At 46.9% G+C, this 16179-nt stretch overlaps 1 protein-coding gene across 1 annotated transcript in view; it reads left to right on the forward strand.

Annotated features, from left to right (window-relative positions):
* The window catches only part of PAPPA (pappalysin 1), a 237473-nt gene extending 222891 nt beyond the window's left edge, over positions 1–14582 (forward strand). The window contains exons 21-22 of the mRNA XM_069474586.1: positions 1667–1765; positions 14475–14582. Coding sequence (XP_069330687.1) covers positions 1667–1765; positions 14475–14582 — 207 coding nt within the window. The remainder of the gene's footprint in view (positions 1–1666; positions 1766–14474) is intronic.
* Positions 14583–16179: the final 1597 nt, after the last annotated feature.

Raw genomic sequence — 16179 nt, forward strand, 5'->3', positions numbered from 1 at the left:
AGAGACCCTCACCTGTCAGGCCCTGAGCCCTGCCAGTGATGCTTATCGCCTTTGCCCTTGCAGGTGCCCTCATCTCTCTTCCTTAGCTTAGAGCTAATAGTTTGTGTCTTGTCTGGAGCTGAAAAGTATGCTCAGAAGAGATACAAACGCTGGGACCAGGAAGGAGTCATCAACCTCGAGTATCTAGAGGTAGCCAAGATAAAGAAAGGGTTTGGGGACTCCAGACCCCTCTGCCCAAGTGGGGTCCAAAGTGATCATTCATTCACTTGTTCATCAGAGCTTCACCAAGTGCCTCTTAGATACCAGCTACTAATCTAGGTTCTGGAATAACAGTGGTTTTACTCAGTGCAAATGTAATTATGCTCTTCCCAAGTCATTTGGGAAGATATCTTCTTGCTCCTCATCCATCCATCCATCCATCATTTTACTAAATAAACATTTACTGGACATACGTCTGATAAAGTTTTGCTCAAATTGCCAGACATTTTGCTGGGTATCTAGGATATGAGAATGAATGATACACATTCCCTGTCCATAAGGAATACACAAGTATAGTGAAAGAGTCGGTTAAAGAGAGAATTCCAAAATGATGTACCAAGAGCTATCACCAAAGCAAGAACAAGAAGCTTCCGAAGCACAGAGTATCCCGGGGCCATTAGGAAAGGCATTTTGGAGGGGCGATGTTTCAGCTAGATCTTGAAGGATGGGTTGTGTGCCCGAACACATTACCAGTAGAAGTAGCAACACAAGGAACACCAGAAACGGGAGAAATCTCAAAGTAGCAGAGCTTTTCTCATGCTGTTCCCTCTGTCTACAGATTCAGTCTCCTCCATTCCCATCTAATTAACTCCTGCTCTTCTTTATGGTCTCAGCTGAAACATCATTTCCTCAGGGACATCTTCACGGAGCTCCCTGAATAGATCAAATCGTTCTATTCTTTAATAACATCATGCGCCTCTCCTCCATGGCTCTTATCAGAGTTGAAATTGGTTGATTAGATGTGTGATTATTTGATTAAAGTCTGTCTCTTCACTAGAATATAGATCCAGAGGGGTAGGGGCTATATCTGTATTGACTCACTGTTGCATCCCTTTCCTTAGTACAATGTGTAACACACAGTAGTCATCCAATAAATAGGGTTGAACAGAGGATGGATGGGTGGGTGGATGGATGGATGGGTGGAAGGCAGGAAGGAAGGGTATGGCTGCAGGAAAGGGCACATGGGGAGAAGAGCTAGTGATGAGACTGGAGATTTATTTCAGAGTCCAAATAAAAAAGAACCATCTTCATTCATCTTTTTTTCTTCTTCCCCAGGTACTGCTTTACCAAGTCAGTTTCTTTCATTGTAAGGAAGGGATACTTGGTCTCCTTCATTAATCTGTTCATGTATTATATGGAAAGAACATAAAGAACACAGCCCCAAGGTAGACCTCCTAAGCCACAGAGAAAAACAAAATGATCCCTTTGGACCCTGCTTGGTGCAAAGGGCAGGGGCATCTGGGGTCCCCAAACCCTTTCTTTATCTTGGCTCCCTCTAGGTACTCGAAGTTGTCTGTCTGTTGCGTGTGCCCCTCTGCTCCCTGTGGGGCAGCAGAGCTGTGGGGCAGCTCCCACTCACTCCAGGATGCTAATTAGACCCATTTCCTGCTTCTCTCCCCCCTTATAGCCCTTCATGGGAGACAATTACTGTGATGCCATCAACAACCGAGCCTTCTGCAACTACGACGGTGGGGATTGCTGCACCTCCACGGTGAAGACCAAAAAGGTAGGCCCGTGTGTGTCCCAGGCAGCCGCCTCCTGTGTGCCCCTCTGGCTTGCTGGCCAGGGTCACTCCTACATGCTGCACCACCCATGTCCTGGCTGTGCCAGCACTCTGTCTTTAAGCTTTACTTCATTTTATTTTTAAGCTTAGACTCGGGTATGGGAGCAGATAAATAAAAGCTCAGTAAGTACTTTTAGAAGGGCAAGAGATAGTGTAGTGAGGGCCCAGGCGAGGGGTCGGAGAAGGGTCTGCCGAAACCTGAGGGCTAAGGGAAGGAGCAGGGAGGTGGTCAGGAGAAGGTGATGGGGCAGGAGAATGGTATGTAAAATTCTAGAGAGAACAGACATTGTTAGGGGGTATGGCTGAAGCCTAGGGGGAGAGAGAAAACGGGACATTCCCTACAAGGTGACTCACGGCCTTTGAGCATTTTATCATCTGTTTGGTTTTTCTTACCTGTAGGAATAGGGGAGGAGGGCATGGTCATGATTTTCTTTCTTTGTGTATTAAGATACACACAGGAGTGATTCAGATATTTACAGTAAAACTGAAGCATTCAATTGAAATTCATATCAACCACTCGCAGGAAAGTGGCCACCTCCATTTCCCCCTGCCTAGAGCTGACAGCAGAGTGGGGGCTAGAGCCAAGAGTTGGGAGACAGGAGATAAACCCACCAGCCTGGGTTGAGAAGTGCTCTTGCGATGAATGAGCTAATGGGAAACTATTTCTATCTTTGTACTCATCTGCAATCTGAGCTGAAAGATCATGTGATCTCAAAGATCATTTGCTCTAATCTCTCATTTTAAAGAAGGGGGAACTGAGTTTCTGAGACAGGCAAGGCAAAGAATCATCGTCAGTCATGGCTGAAGAGCCTTCTAGGATCATCTGCCCCACACTTTTCATTTTATCAGTAGGGGAACTGAGGCCCATAAAAGAGGAATGGTTCGTCCTAGATGGCAGAGCGAGTGCTAGAAACAGAGCAAGGTTCCTAGATTCCAATCCAAGTCCTTTTATATGGCAACATGTTTAAGAGAGTTGGTCCTTCAAGAAAGATGCTCTGACCCAACAATGCAGGGATGAATGGGCAAGACCCAAGGAACACACCCAGATTGGAGGACTGTTACTAAATCTTTTGGTTGTTGAGTAAGGGTGCCAAGGTTGTCTGGGATCAGTCAGTCCTGTGTGAGCAGCACTTTTCCATGTGCCTACCCTTTTTTTGGTTTGGGTTTGGGTTTTGGTAGAACACTGAAGGCATACATTTTCTGCTTAAGTACAGGAGAATAAGATTCATTTTCTGATAATAAATTTTACTATTCTTCCTAATTATGAAATAATACATATTCTAGTCTTTGGAAAATCCAGAAAGAAGAGACCAGAAAAATTCACTTACTACCTTACAGTCCAAAGACCACCACTGCTTTCTTTCTGGTGTATTTTGTTAAGTGCGAAGGTATATGTGTCTATGTGATATTATTGCATTTCCAGTTTGGGATCTTGTTCTGTTTACTTTTGTTTACTTAGCAAATGAAACATTATATATGAAAATTATCTGATGTTAGTATAAACTTCTCAACTGTATTTTGCTGTGTTATTGTTTATTATATGGTTGTGATGTATACTAGTTTACATAACCTTTTACCTTGACTTTTATTTTTTTAACTTTTGGATTATTTCTGTTTCTTACAATTATACATAATGATGCTAATGAATGCCTTTGCATATAAACCTTTTTATAGCTCTAATTATTCCTCTACGGTATAAGCACATTTAAGGTTCTTGATACCTGTTTCCGAATGAGTACAGTGTACAATAGTGTCAAAGCAGGCCATTTTTTAAAGTGAGTGGGCAATGAAGTTTGTGTTTTACGTAGACGTTTTTGTAGAATTATGACACCTTCTGACACTATCAGTTGGAGAAAGAATAGTTCTAATAAGAATAATTCTTCTACTTACTATACCTCATATACTAAAACATAAAAAATAAAACTTTTTGGAGTGGGATTCCTTTAAGTGGATTAGTCTTTCTGTAGAGTGCATGGTAGAATTGTGACGGCATCCTTCATCCAATGAGATGAACGTCCACTGAGCATCTCTGTGTGCCGGGCACTGGGCCAGGTTGTGCACACGTGGCGGAATCCGGACAAACTTCCTGCCCGTGGGAAACTTGCAGTCTGTCAGAGTAGCCTGGTATTAAGCAGTGCGCCACACGACTATGCCTTTAATTTACCTTTGCGGAGGAGGCAGTGAAGGAAAAGTGTAGGGTCTTATGGAGAACAATGAGAAGGCCAGAGAACACTTCCCTGAGGAAGCGGCCTTTCCACTGAGTCCCGAAAACAGAGTAGGGGTTTTTCTGATGAGGGTAGATGGTGGCTGGGAGAAGAAGGAACAGGACTATATGTGACACGTTAGAACCACATGTGATGTATGGATTAGAGAGACTAAAGGCCTCCCTTGTGGCAGATAAGACTTCGCCGTAGTTATTTCAGTTGTTCACAGGTGTCTGGGGCTTTTCAAATGGGAGATTCCTGGAAGTCTGACTTCCAGAGAAGAAAGGTGTCACAAACTAAAGTCACACTTCCTACAATTTACATTTCCCAGTTTAACTTTTACATAAACTCCAGCTTCTTGAAGCATTTCTCCTCTTTCTTAGACACTCCCAGCTCCTTTCTGCAATAGACTAGTTTATAGATGGTGAAAGACGGAGAAAACAGATAACACAAGACATCGCAAAGTGAACTACTGCATATTCTAGACATTCTGCTGGACACTTGGCCTCTGTTATCCTCTTTAATCCTCATGTCAACCCGGAAGGGCTGTTACTATTATCCCCATTGCATGGATGAGCCAGTTTGGGCTCAGGGTGCTTATGAGACTTGCCCGAGTTCACTTGGCTAGTGAGGGGTGAAGCCCAAATTTGAAGCTATCCTGTCTGACTCACAAGTCCTGCTCTTTCTCCTACACGAGGCTGAGTCTCAGAAGACGACAGCAATAGGGATGAGCTGTGTCCTTGGTGCACCTGGCCATGAGCCTCCCAGCTCTGGTTGGAGACATTTCACCGTGAGTCCAGACTGCCAGGGAACCTTGGGTGTGGGAGCCCTCCCTTGGCAAAAAAGAAAGCGGCTTTTCCAAGCAGCAGAGACAGGGCGGGGAGTAGACGAGGCTCCCAGCCCTGCCCGTTGAAGCCCAGACGGGAGTTTTCCCCAGGCATCCACAGGGAAGAAGAAAGTTCAGCTTTCTATTTTGAGCTTCCACAGTGGGAGAGGAGAGGGGAGAAGGAGAGGGGCTTCCTTCCTCTCATCCCCCGGCCCTTACCTGTTGGACTTGTTTAGTTCCCGCCTGCCCCCTTGGCCCCAGTGCCCCATCATGGGAAATTCCCTTCCCCGACACACCTAGGCTGACACCCAGAAACTCAGCCATGGGACAGATTTGCTTCCAGCACCTTCCTAAATCACAGGGATTCTGTTAGTTGAGCCATTATTATGTACTGGGCTTTGGCTGGGATCTCTGTGTATACTGTCTCACTTAGACTCCAGAACAACCCCACAGAGTAGAAAATTGAGCCTCGGAAAGGTGGAATCATTTGTACAAGGTGATAGAGCTGTGTGTGAGATTTAGGATTTCCTAACTCCAAAAAAATCATGATAGCTACGATTTATTGAGAGCTTACTCTTTGCCCAGTGTAGTGTTAACTGCTTTTACATGTCATTTCATTTTGTCAGCACAGTAGCCCTGTTGTAAGTGTTGTCTTTTTATCCTCATTTGATAGATGATAAAACTGTGGCTTAGAAGAGTTAGGGTCACACGGCCAGTAAGTGGTAGAGCTGAGATATAAACCTAGAGAGTTTAAACCGCGCGGCATCTGCCTCGAACCCCTCTGAACAGCTTGCTGCAATGGGCTTGCATCTTGCTCGGGCATCTTGCCCCTCCCTTGAGGGTGAGCTGCTTGCTTCGTGGACCTCCTGGAATGGAGCTCCTGGGATGAACTCCAGGCCCAGGTTGTTAAGCTTCGGCACCTTCTCCCAGACTTCCTTCTTGCCAACTCTCTGCCTGAACCTCTTCCTGGTCCCTAGGGCTGGGCCTCCCAGTCACTTGGCCCAGCGTGGTGCCTGTCTGCTCCCTTCATCCGTCCTCCCCTTGTTTGTACAGACACCAGCTGTTCCCCACATCTGCCTTGAAGGGCGACCTGGGCCCGGCTGGCAGACAAAGAGCAAGACAGCGCAGGAAACTCTGTCTGACGGGGTGTCCAATTTCCCACCCAGACACCTGCCTGCAGTGTGCGGCAGGCGGGAAGGGGCAGGACTCAGCTTCTCAGGATGTCAGTTTATTATTTTCCTGTTGGAGCCGTGAGGAACCCCAAATACAAAGCAGATTTCCAGAATGGTTGCTGCAATGCTTTTGCAAGATCAGTTTGTCATTGGAATCATTCTAAGTAAGCCTGCGTTAGGACTGTGAGGGAGGAAGGGGAACAACCCTAACATAGTCAACATACCAAAGCTTTCTAAGGTGTGGTGGGCTGGAACGCTAGTGGTGGTCATGTTTCAGACGGCTGCTGAGAGACTGGTTCTGGAAGATGTCTGGGTAGTTGGCATTGCCGTCCCGGTTCTGAGACTTACTTGCTCTGGGACCTTGCGCCGGCCAGACTTATCTTGGGTTTTTCCTCTTGATATTTGGATTAGATTCCTGTCTAGGCACTCAGTATGCCAAGGCTTTCTAGGGTGTGCCCGAGGACTTTCACCTGGCTTTCTGGGTGAGGTAGTCTTCAAGTGGGAACTTGAAGGCTAGTTAGGACTGAGACCCGTAGAGGGTAAGAAGAGGTTAATCCCAGCAAACATCTCAGCACAGGATGGCATGTCCTATTGATTGATATTTATTTGCTAAATCTGGAAGCGCTACCTAAGTAAGAACATGGTTTCTCAGGAAGGGACATTATACCCAACATGCAGCCCATTGGTCTATAGTGATTCTATAAGACAAGGGAAGATAATCAAGATCTTTAGATGGAGAGAAGCCTTCTTAGCAGAGTGGGCCACAGCCTGCGTGGAATGGGGGCTAGATGTTGGGCTGCCCATTGGAGATCGGTATATCGGTGTCTATTCTTGACCCAGCAGCCAGAATAGTCCTTTTAAATCAAGTCATATCATATCACACCTCTATGCAAAGCCAGGCAGTACTCCAATTTTACTCGGAGTAAAAGCAAAGTCTTCCCAATGGCCTACAAGGCCATGTGCTCTGTCCACCCCATTACCTCTAGGCCCCTGCCCCGCCCACTATCTGCACCCTGCCTTACTCGACTCCCACCCTCTGCACTCCTTGCTGTCCCTTGCACAAGCCAGGCACACTTCTACCTTACAGCCTTTGTCACTGGCTATTCCTTTGGCCAAGAGCACGCTTCTCCATTCAGCCTCATGCCTCACTCCCTCCCCTCTTCCAGTCCTCGCCCAAGTGTCATGTTCTCAGTGAGCCCCACCCTGACCACCCACCCCCACAGCACCCCTGGCACTCCCACACCCATTTGCCTTGCCTCCCACTTTTTCCTTCCTTCCATAACACTTACCACCTTGGCACACCCTGTAAAATGTACTTATTATTTATCTCCAACAGTCCCTACCCTTCTCGATACTAGGATGCAGATTTCATGAGGACAGGAACGTGTATCTCTTTTGTTATTGATGTTTTCCAAGTTCCAGTGTAGCTCACTGTTTCCTGTCCAATAGTAGGTACTCAACACCCGCCAATAAGTGCCTGTGGAATGAGTGAATTTGGGGTAGTGCCTGCTGTGTGATAGACACTGTGCTAGGCCGTGAGCGAGACGTACCTGGTCCCAGCTGCACTGAGTGCACGTCTTATGGATGTGTGGCCACACACTTAGAGTACAGTGAGTACTCACGGAGACACAGCAAGTAAGGAGGGTCAACAGAGCTTCCTCGAGAAGGTGACACCAAAGGTAAGACATGAAAATTCCAGGCCTTACCCAGGTGCAAGAAGTAGAGGAGGATCAGAGACAGAGGTGGGAGGGAGGAGAGTGTTTCTGGCAGAAGGAATAGTCTGTGCAAAGACCTGGACATCAGAGAGAATATTAAGGAAATTATGATTCCTTGAGTGTGGCCAGAGCACAGCGTGAGGGGAGAAGGATAAAAGCTGAGCCTCGAGGATGAGCAAGGCTTTTCTGACCCAAGCCAGGGAGTGTGAACTTTATGCAGAGGGCCGTGGGAGTACTCAAGGAGGATTCAAGCACTGAGCCAGTCTAGGGGATCCCAGAAGGCTTCCTGAAAGGTGTGCTTAACTTGGAGGATTAGTAAGAGACGACAGGCAGATGGCTAAGCAGACTGGACTGACTCTTCCATGTCCAACAATCTCTGGCTTCAGAAGTGTTATGATTCCCACCCCCACTTGGAGTACAGCCCTGACTTTTTCATGTGGATGAGGAAGGCACTCATTTTAGCTTGGTCCTATCATAGAATCTGACCCTTATGTTCCCAAAAGTTATCATCACCATCGCCATTATCAACATCATCACCACCATCATCACCTCATCGTCAAGACACCACCACCAGTGACACCAGCATCATCAATGTCACCATCACCACCACCACCATGATCATCATTTATTGAAGACACATTTTAAGCCATGCACTGTGCCAAGTGCTCTACATAAATTTTATAATTTATCCAAAATGCTTCAGTGTGGTCGGATTGTTACTGTCTCCATTTTACAGGTAGAGAAACTGAAGCCCAGAAAAGGAAAGTGACTTGCTTGACAGCATAAGTCACTGTGCTGACACTAAGTGAACAACAGGGCGGGGACTCAAACCCAAGTCCTTGTCACGTCTCAGCTGTGCTTTTCTCCAGTTTTTCCACATTTTTTTCCACTTTGTCCTCCACTTACCCACACAACCACTTTATCTGCATTCAAACAAGACTTTGTGTTCATTGACAGCTCCATGTCCTGTGCCAGGCCCCGAATCCCTCCTACCCCTGAGACACTTACAGAGGAGCCCTCACACTTGGCATCACGCCTTCATCTACTTGGTCTCATTAAATCTTTCCACGGTGAAGACCTGAGACTCAGACAGGTGAGGTGACGTGCCCAAGGTCCCATAGCCAGCAGGTGGCAAAGCCAAGGCTTTCTGACCGTAGGTGCAGGAAGCCTCTAGTTTCCCCACCACCATGACCACCACCACCACCACTCTCTGCTGGTGACCTCCCTGTTGAGTGTGAGTCAGATCCAGCCCCTGCCCGTCTCTCAGCGCCAGCCCAGACCTGCAGCCAGGGCCCTGTGGTGCCCCTGCCTGAGCTGTGTGTCTGAAGCTCACACTCACTGGTGGAAGTGCTAGCCTGGGCAGCTCACCCAGAGAGGGCAACCTGTGCCTGAACACCATTTCTAGCCCAGAGAAAAGGAGGAGAGAGTCCTGGCCCTTAGTCATTACCCTGGCTTCTTAACAGAACCCCAGAGTGGGTGGCCGAGCCATGTATGGGACAGTCTAGCCACAGGGTGCTAGGCATCCCCACCTGGCATTCATGCTGCGGGTGGCAGGTTTTCCTGGGAGGCCATCTGGGGGAGAAGGTGGGAAGCTGCTTGGAGAGTCAGGGAATCTGGGAATCAGGCTCAAAGCTCTGATTTTATCAAGATGTGGCTCCTCTCCCCATGCCTTGGTTTCTTCTTTTGTGAAGAGAGGCCCCTGAGTCCTGCTCTGCCTCCCTCCTGGGGCGTGGTGCAGAAGAGTGGTTACAAACACTGGAGGCAGATCCCAGGCCACCTACTGGCCGAGTGACTCACCTCTATGCATCTTAGTTTCCTCTGAGATGTAAAACAGGGATAGTAAGAATAGCTGCTTTATTAGGGTTGCTGGAAAGAGTGAGATAATGCACACTGAGTTTAGCTCAGTGCCAGGCACATAATAAGGGGTAAAGGCAACTGGCTATTAAAAAGCAGCAGTCAGCCTTGCCAGGTTGGGAAGAAAATGCCTTCTTTTTACTCTCACTTGCTGAAAAGCTCTCAGTGCCTGGAGGGGGGTTCACAGCCCTGCATCATCGGCATATTGACTGGTACTGAGGTCTGGGGCGGGCTTGTTTTGCTTTAAATATTCCGAAGCCTCTATTTTGTCATCTACAAGATGGGTGTCCAATGACAGCCTCACAAGGCTGTGCAGAGTCAATGAGCTAGCACGATAAAAATCGTCTGGCACGTGGAAGGCTGTGGGGAATGACTAGTGTGTGTGCACCACGGTGCTTACTGCTTGAACCTGCACAGACAGGCTTTATCCAAAATACTTGTGTGTGGTAGGACTGAGCGTACCTGAGTCTTTTCTAGGTCAGACCTAGGAACACCTGGGAGTCTGCACCCTTCTCTTTCCTGCTTTGGCTCTGTGATCAGTAAGGAAGCTTGCGACGAGAGGAGACCCTAAGGCAGGCTCTGAACCGGCAGTTCACAGAGAGGCAACAGGAGGGAACAGGACACTGTGCACGGGGCATTCTGAGAGCTGGATTGGAAATGATATGATTTCATCGCTGTTAGGTCTTGATAAAGGCTCCTGTTTTGCACATGAGGAGACTGAGGTCCGCAGGGTGCCGGGGACTTGCCGAAAGTCATGAGGTCCCTATGTAGCACCTACAACTGAGTCCTAAACTCCTAGTGAGCTCAGTAAATGCAGCTGCACTGACAGGCATGTGGTGGAGACAAGGAGACGGCCTCCTGAGATCAAACCTGCTAGACTTTGCCATGTTCTGATTGGGTTTCCTTCTGTCTGGAACATAGTTTCCAGGCAAGTTTATCTGGGAAGTGCTGGAACTCCCTGGCGAGCCTGGGGAGGCAAGAGAAAGGTGACGCTGCTCCAGCAGAGCCAGAGTGGGCAGACCAGCCTGAGAAGCTCAGGGGTGGCACAGCCCTGCCAGCTGATAATTTGGGAGAAGCTAATGGAGCTGGAGAGGGCAGAAAGGGGATCGTGAAAGACAGGCTTTGCGGAGAACGTCTACATCTCTAATTCCTTGCTGGCCAGGGCTTTGCCTTCTACCTTTCTCAGACTGACAAGAATTACTGGCCAGATGGGAAGATAGACGCCATGAAGATCAACTCTTATTACAGATAGGGAGGCTGAGGCCCAGAGAAGGCAAGTAACTTGTGCAAAGTCACCCAGCAAGTGAATGCAAGAGTGGAGGTTCCCTGGCTTATATTCTGCCTGCATGTCCACACGTTCCTTTCTCATCCATTCCTGGGCCACTGAAAGCCTATTACGTGGTATATGAAGACTCAGTTCAACAACAGGCATGGCCTCTGCCCATACCAAGCTGACATACAAGTGAGGAAGTAGTTCAGAACAATAAGAGTGTAAAAATAGGAAGCTGTGATATGGTATGAGGGTGATGGTGCCGTCTTCGGCCAGGCCAATGAGGGAGGAGGTGACGTTTGAGGTAAGACCTGAAGAACGAAAAGGAGCTGGCCGGGGAGGAGCAGTCAGAATGGAGGAACATTAATGGCTAAAGACTTTAAAAGTAGGAAAACATGTGGCGTCCCTGAGGAACTAATACATATATAAGCCACAGAGAGCGAGGGGAAGAAGGGAACCAGGTGAGATCTGAGAAGCGTGTAGGGATCAGATCATGCATGGCCTGAACGTGTGATAAAAACTTTGGATTTTATTCTAAGAGATAGAATTTGTTGCATATTTACCTGTGTGAGGTGTGGCAGGAAGCACAAAAGGTACAGCAGATGTGAAGTGGTCCCTGATGGGTCTGAGAGCTCAACGGGAAAGAATTAGAGAGAATTTACATTAGAGGTCACTGAATCATTCTATTGACAGAATGTGAGCAAAGGTAGGAGATGGGACAGATGATGGGATGGGGGAGTTCAGGACAGAAAAGTCGACCCAAGTCTCAGAGGTGGGAGAGAGGAGATGACAGGCAGGAACGATGGGGAAACGTGAGTCCCTGAGAAATTCTATTCAGCACATATGTATTCAATACTGGGCACCTCGTAGGTGTTAGGCCATGTGCCGGGGCTTTTGTATGTCTTCACAACCATATGAAATACAGTATATTTTTTTAGAATCCTCCTTTTATAGACGTAGAAACTAAAGGTCATGACAGTGAACGGGTTTTCCCAAAATCGTTCAAAATATGTAGCGAGTGAACATCCCAGTCCAGGCCTTTTGGCTCCCGTGGTGGCCACCTCCACACTCTACCTTAGGTGCTGGGTTTCAACGTGGCTCTGCCCTCAGTTTCCCCACTTGGACTGGAGGGTTTTCTATCTACCTCTCTTCCAGTTCTAACATTCTGTGCTTTTCTTAAAGGTAAAGAGGTTGTGGGAAAATATTCTAGATGGAATGTTCTAGATTTATTCCACAGAGTCACAGAGGCTGTAAATGTCCCGAACAGAGGACAGCAAGTGTTAATAGTTGTAAGCAGGAAGAGGGGTACTACCTGGAAAAAGGAACTGGGAAAATGCTCAGCACAGCACCCAGCACCTATGAATTTAAATTGAAAGCAGAAACAAAGAGATGCGTTAGCCACAAGTACAGAGAAAGATTCAGAGTGAGATGGAGAAGTGGATAGAAATTCTGTGGCTTAGGTCACGCAAAAACAGGAATGAACAATATTGGCCTGGTTCCTGACTCATAGAATTGGTGGGAGGATAGACAAGAGAAATTAAATAAATAAAATAAAGGGGAGAGAAAGAGAGAGAGTGAGAGAGTATGTGTGTATATGTGTATTTGTGTGTGTGTGTGTGTGTGCAAATAAATACTGAGCACTTAGCATACGCCAGGCACTATGCTAGGTGTTTTTATTTCAGCATATTATGGGGGTACAAAAGTTTAGGTTACGCATATTGCCCTTGCCCTGCCCTCCCCGCCCCCCCCAAGTCAGAGCTTCAAGCCTGTCCATCCGCTAGGCAGTGCGCATTGCACTCATTATGTATGTATACACCCATCCCCCCCCCCCCACATCTGCCCAATACCCGATTAATGTTATTCCTAAATGTGCTCTTAGGTGATAATCAGTGAAACCAGTTTGATGGTGAGTACATGTGGTGCTTATTTTTCCATTCTTGGGATACTTCACTTAGTAGAATGGGTTCCAGCTCTATCCAGGAAAATACAAGAGGTGCTATATCCCCATTGTTTTTTATAGCTGAGTAGTACTCCATGGTATACATGTACCACATTTTATTAATCCACTCATGTATTGATGGGCACTTGGGTTGTGTCCTCATCTTTGCAATTGTGAATTGTCGTGCTAGGTGTTTTTGATGAGTTATTTCACTTATTCTTCATCGCAACCTCAGGAGAGGTGCACTTTGGTTATTCGCATTTAATAAATGGGCTCACTGAGGCTCAGAGAAATTGTCACATGCTCAAGGTCACCCTTCAAGTGGGTGAGAGAGCTGAGGTTTATACTTAAATCTTTCTGAGGTTCAATCCTACATTTTATAATAAATTGTTGCAAAATTTCAGGACTGAGAAACTGTTGGGAGGGAATGTGGGAGGGAGGGAGGGGAAAGAGGCAGAGGAAAAAGAAGAGCTAGGCGTAGAGAATGGCTCTGCCAGTACGTGAGAGAGACGGATAGAAACAAAGATGCTCTCTGAGACTACTGAGTACTTGGAGACCCTGCCCGGGCAGGAGGCGAATGAGGTCATTAAACCCATCTGCGCAGATGGGGGACCCTCTGGGGAAAGTGATATGCAAATGTCATGATGCAATGAGGTGAAATCCACTTGCGTTAGTGCAGGCTGGGACTCAAGCAGGGAGTGCCCTGTGCTCTTTAGAAAGATAGATCATCTGCTGGATGGGGAAGACACTTGCTCTGCTGGGCTCTTGCTCTCGGTTTCTAGAAAAGAAAGCCAGCCCAAGGTCACAGAGCACATGAAGGGATGGACTGGGAACCCGGACTCAGGCCTCTTACTTTTTTTTTACAGTCAAATCTGCTTCTGAGGCCCTTCAGATTTTGTGCAAAACCTGTATGTGAGCTATTTCCTACACAGGATTTCAAGCCTCCCAGAAGGTGGTCTGGGCTTGCCTGACACATGCTTTGGTTTTTATCATTGCCTCCCAAAATCAAAATTAACCATTTGTGCAGAGAGTTAGGTTTTCTTAAAAGACACTTCCACATCCTTTATTTTACTTGATCATCACAACAGTCCTCTGTGTTAGATATTCCATTGTACAATTGTACTAACCAACTTTAATATAGAGCATTACAACTTTTCACCTGTGGTTTTATTCATCCCTTACTGTTTACAGTGCATGGTGGGTCTTATATTAACAATATACCAGTTCTACACATAAGAACCTGAGGCTCAGAGAGAAGTAGCTTGTCTGTCTTTAATACCAGATGTGTCCCTTATTACTTTGGGCAAATGCTTATCCCTTTCTGAGCCTCAGTTTCCCCATCAATAAAAGAGTGATTGTCATAGCATCTATCTTACAGACTTGTCAAAAAGATTCAGTGTTTTCCTATTTGGAAAGTGTTTGGTACATTGTCTGACCCATGGCAAGTGCCCAGTCTATAGCAAGTGCCTGTGCAAATGGGCACTGCTATGATAATGACCACGGTGCTCTTGACAAAACTTATCACAGTGACAGCAAGAAGCAGAATTGTGACTTGACTTTGGATCTTCTGCTCCCACAATCCCATGACTGTAACCCTGCCCTGGCCCCGCCTCTCTGATAATTGCTGCTTTAGACCAAAACACCTGGTTCACTCCTCTCTTTCTCTCTTCAGGTCACACCCTTCCCAATGTCCTGCGACCTACAAGGTGACTGTGCTTGTCGGGACCCCCAGGCCCAGGAACACAGCCGGAAAGACCTCCGGGGATACAGCCATGGCTAAGGAAGGACAAGGAGTTGTCAAAGAATTCCCAACGCCAGGACCCGCATCCCTTTGGTATTGATTTCACAGTCTGCTGCTCAACAGAATGGCCTCTCCACACCAGGGATCCTTAGCACCCAACCGGTCTGCCTTTAATTTTACCCAGGAAGGACTCACAGTGGGGCAAATGAACCAAGTCTTGCCATGTTGAATGACGGAATGGAATCCCATCCCAAATCTGAGATGGATTGCATAGACAGTGTGCAGTCCCAGAGCCTCCTAAAATACTAAGCATTTGTCACACAACCACAGCAAGAAACGTGTTCTGTATCTAGGAGTATGCACATCTGTGGTTAGCACACATGCATGCATAACACCCATACAAACATCTGTGCTAGGGCAGTTCTAGAGACTGAGCAGAGAGAGACTGGAACAAACTCAATCTTTCTTTTCCCAAGATCCTAGCCAACACTATCCTTGGGAAAAAGAGAGTTTCAGAAACTGCTAAGACTAAGCAAGTGTTGAGATGTCAAGATAGGTCATACCCTGAGGCTCAGATATGTAGGGCATGCACAGTTGTGTAGTCCTTTGGGATTGGAAGTGAAATGGACTGTGATCACCTACCTTCTAGGGAACTAGGATCCAGGAAGAGGTAAAGATTCCAAGGTGTGCAAACCCCCCCAATTCTTCTGCTGCCGTAGGGATTTTACCCCAACTCCAGGGTTCGAGGCCAAGCTGGAAATGGCTTAGGATTGCAATGTTAAGGTATTATACCAGCCCCCTGCTTGAGGCTTGAGGTCATAATATCCCTCCATAACCCACCTGTTTTCCAAATCTTGCCTTGGGACCACATTTGCTGCTACTTTTCCTGCTGCTCTATCCTACACATTGAACAACCCAAGATGGTAGAATTAGGTTAGGAAAAACCCCACACAACCAAACAGTCTGCCTTAAAAGTGACCCATGTTTTCCCACAGCTCCTCACTCCCTAATCCTTCTGCAAGAGAAATGTCCTCATGGGCCCAGTGGTGAGAAGTTAAATTCCCCATGGGTGGGCCTCTCATCCTGGAAGAGAGTTGAGGACCTCAGATGCTGGAACCCTCACTGAGAGTCCAGAATGTCTAGGCCAGTGTTAGATTTTGCAATCAAGTGGAACAGTGTTAAATTCTATGATGATGGAGTCATCCAGAGATGAATGGAACTGCCAGGACTCTTGGGTTATTATCCTTATCTTAGTCTTCCTAGACCTACAGGCTAGAGTAGACTTTGGTCCTGAGAACCTTACTGTTGCTCTGAGTAGATATAATTCTGAAACAGAGAGTTATTTTAGATAAGATCAATAAGACTGTGTTCTAGAGGGTCATCAGAGGGAAGCCAAAGAGTTCATAACCTCAGTATCGAACAAGTCACTATTGTCATCATGTTTTCCCTATGGTTTTCCACCTACCAAAACTTCCTTCCACACCTGTGGCTGGTCAACCCTCCCCTCTCTCTCATGTTCAGCCTCCAAAGCTTAATAGGAGATCAGTCAATTGCACATGGACTCCCCACCTCTTTTGGGGTCTCTTTGCCTGTTTTTAGTCCATTACCTTTCCACTACCTTTGAATTAATATGAGA

This window comes from Eulemur rufifrons, chromosome 7 (assembly GCF_041146395.1).
Source record: "Eulemur rufifrons isolate Redbay chromosome 7, OSU_ERuf_1, whole genome shotgun sequence".
Classification (NCBI taxonomy): Eukaryota; Metazoa; Chordata; class Mammalia; order Primates; family Lemuridae; genus Eulemur; species Eulemur rufifrons.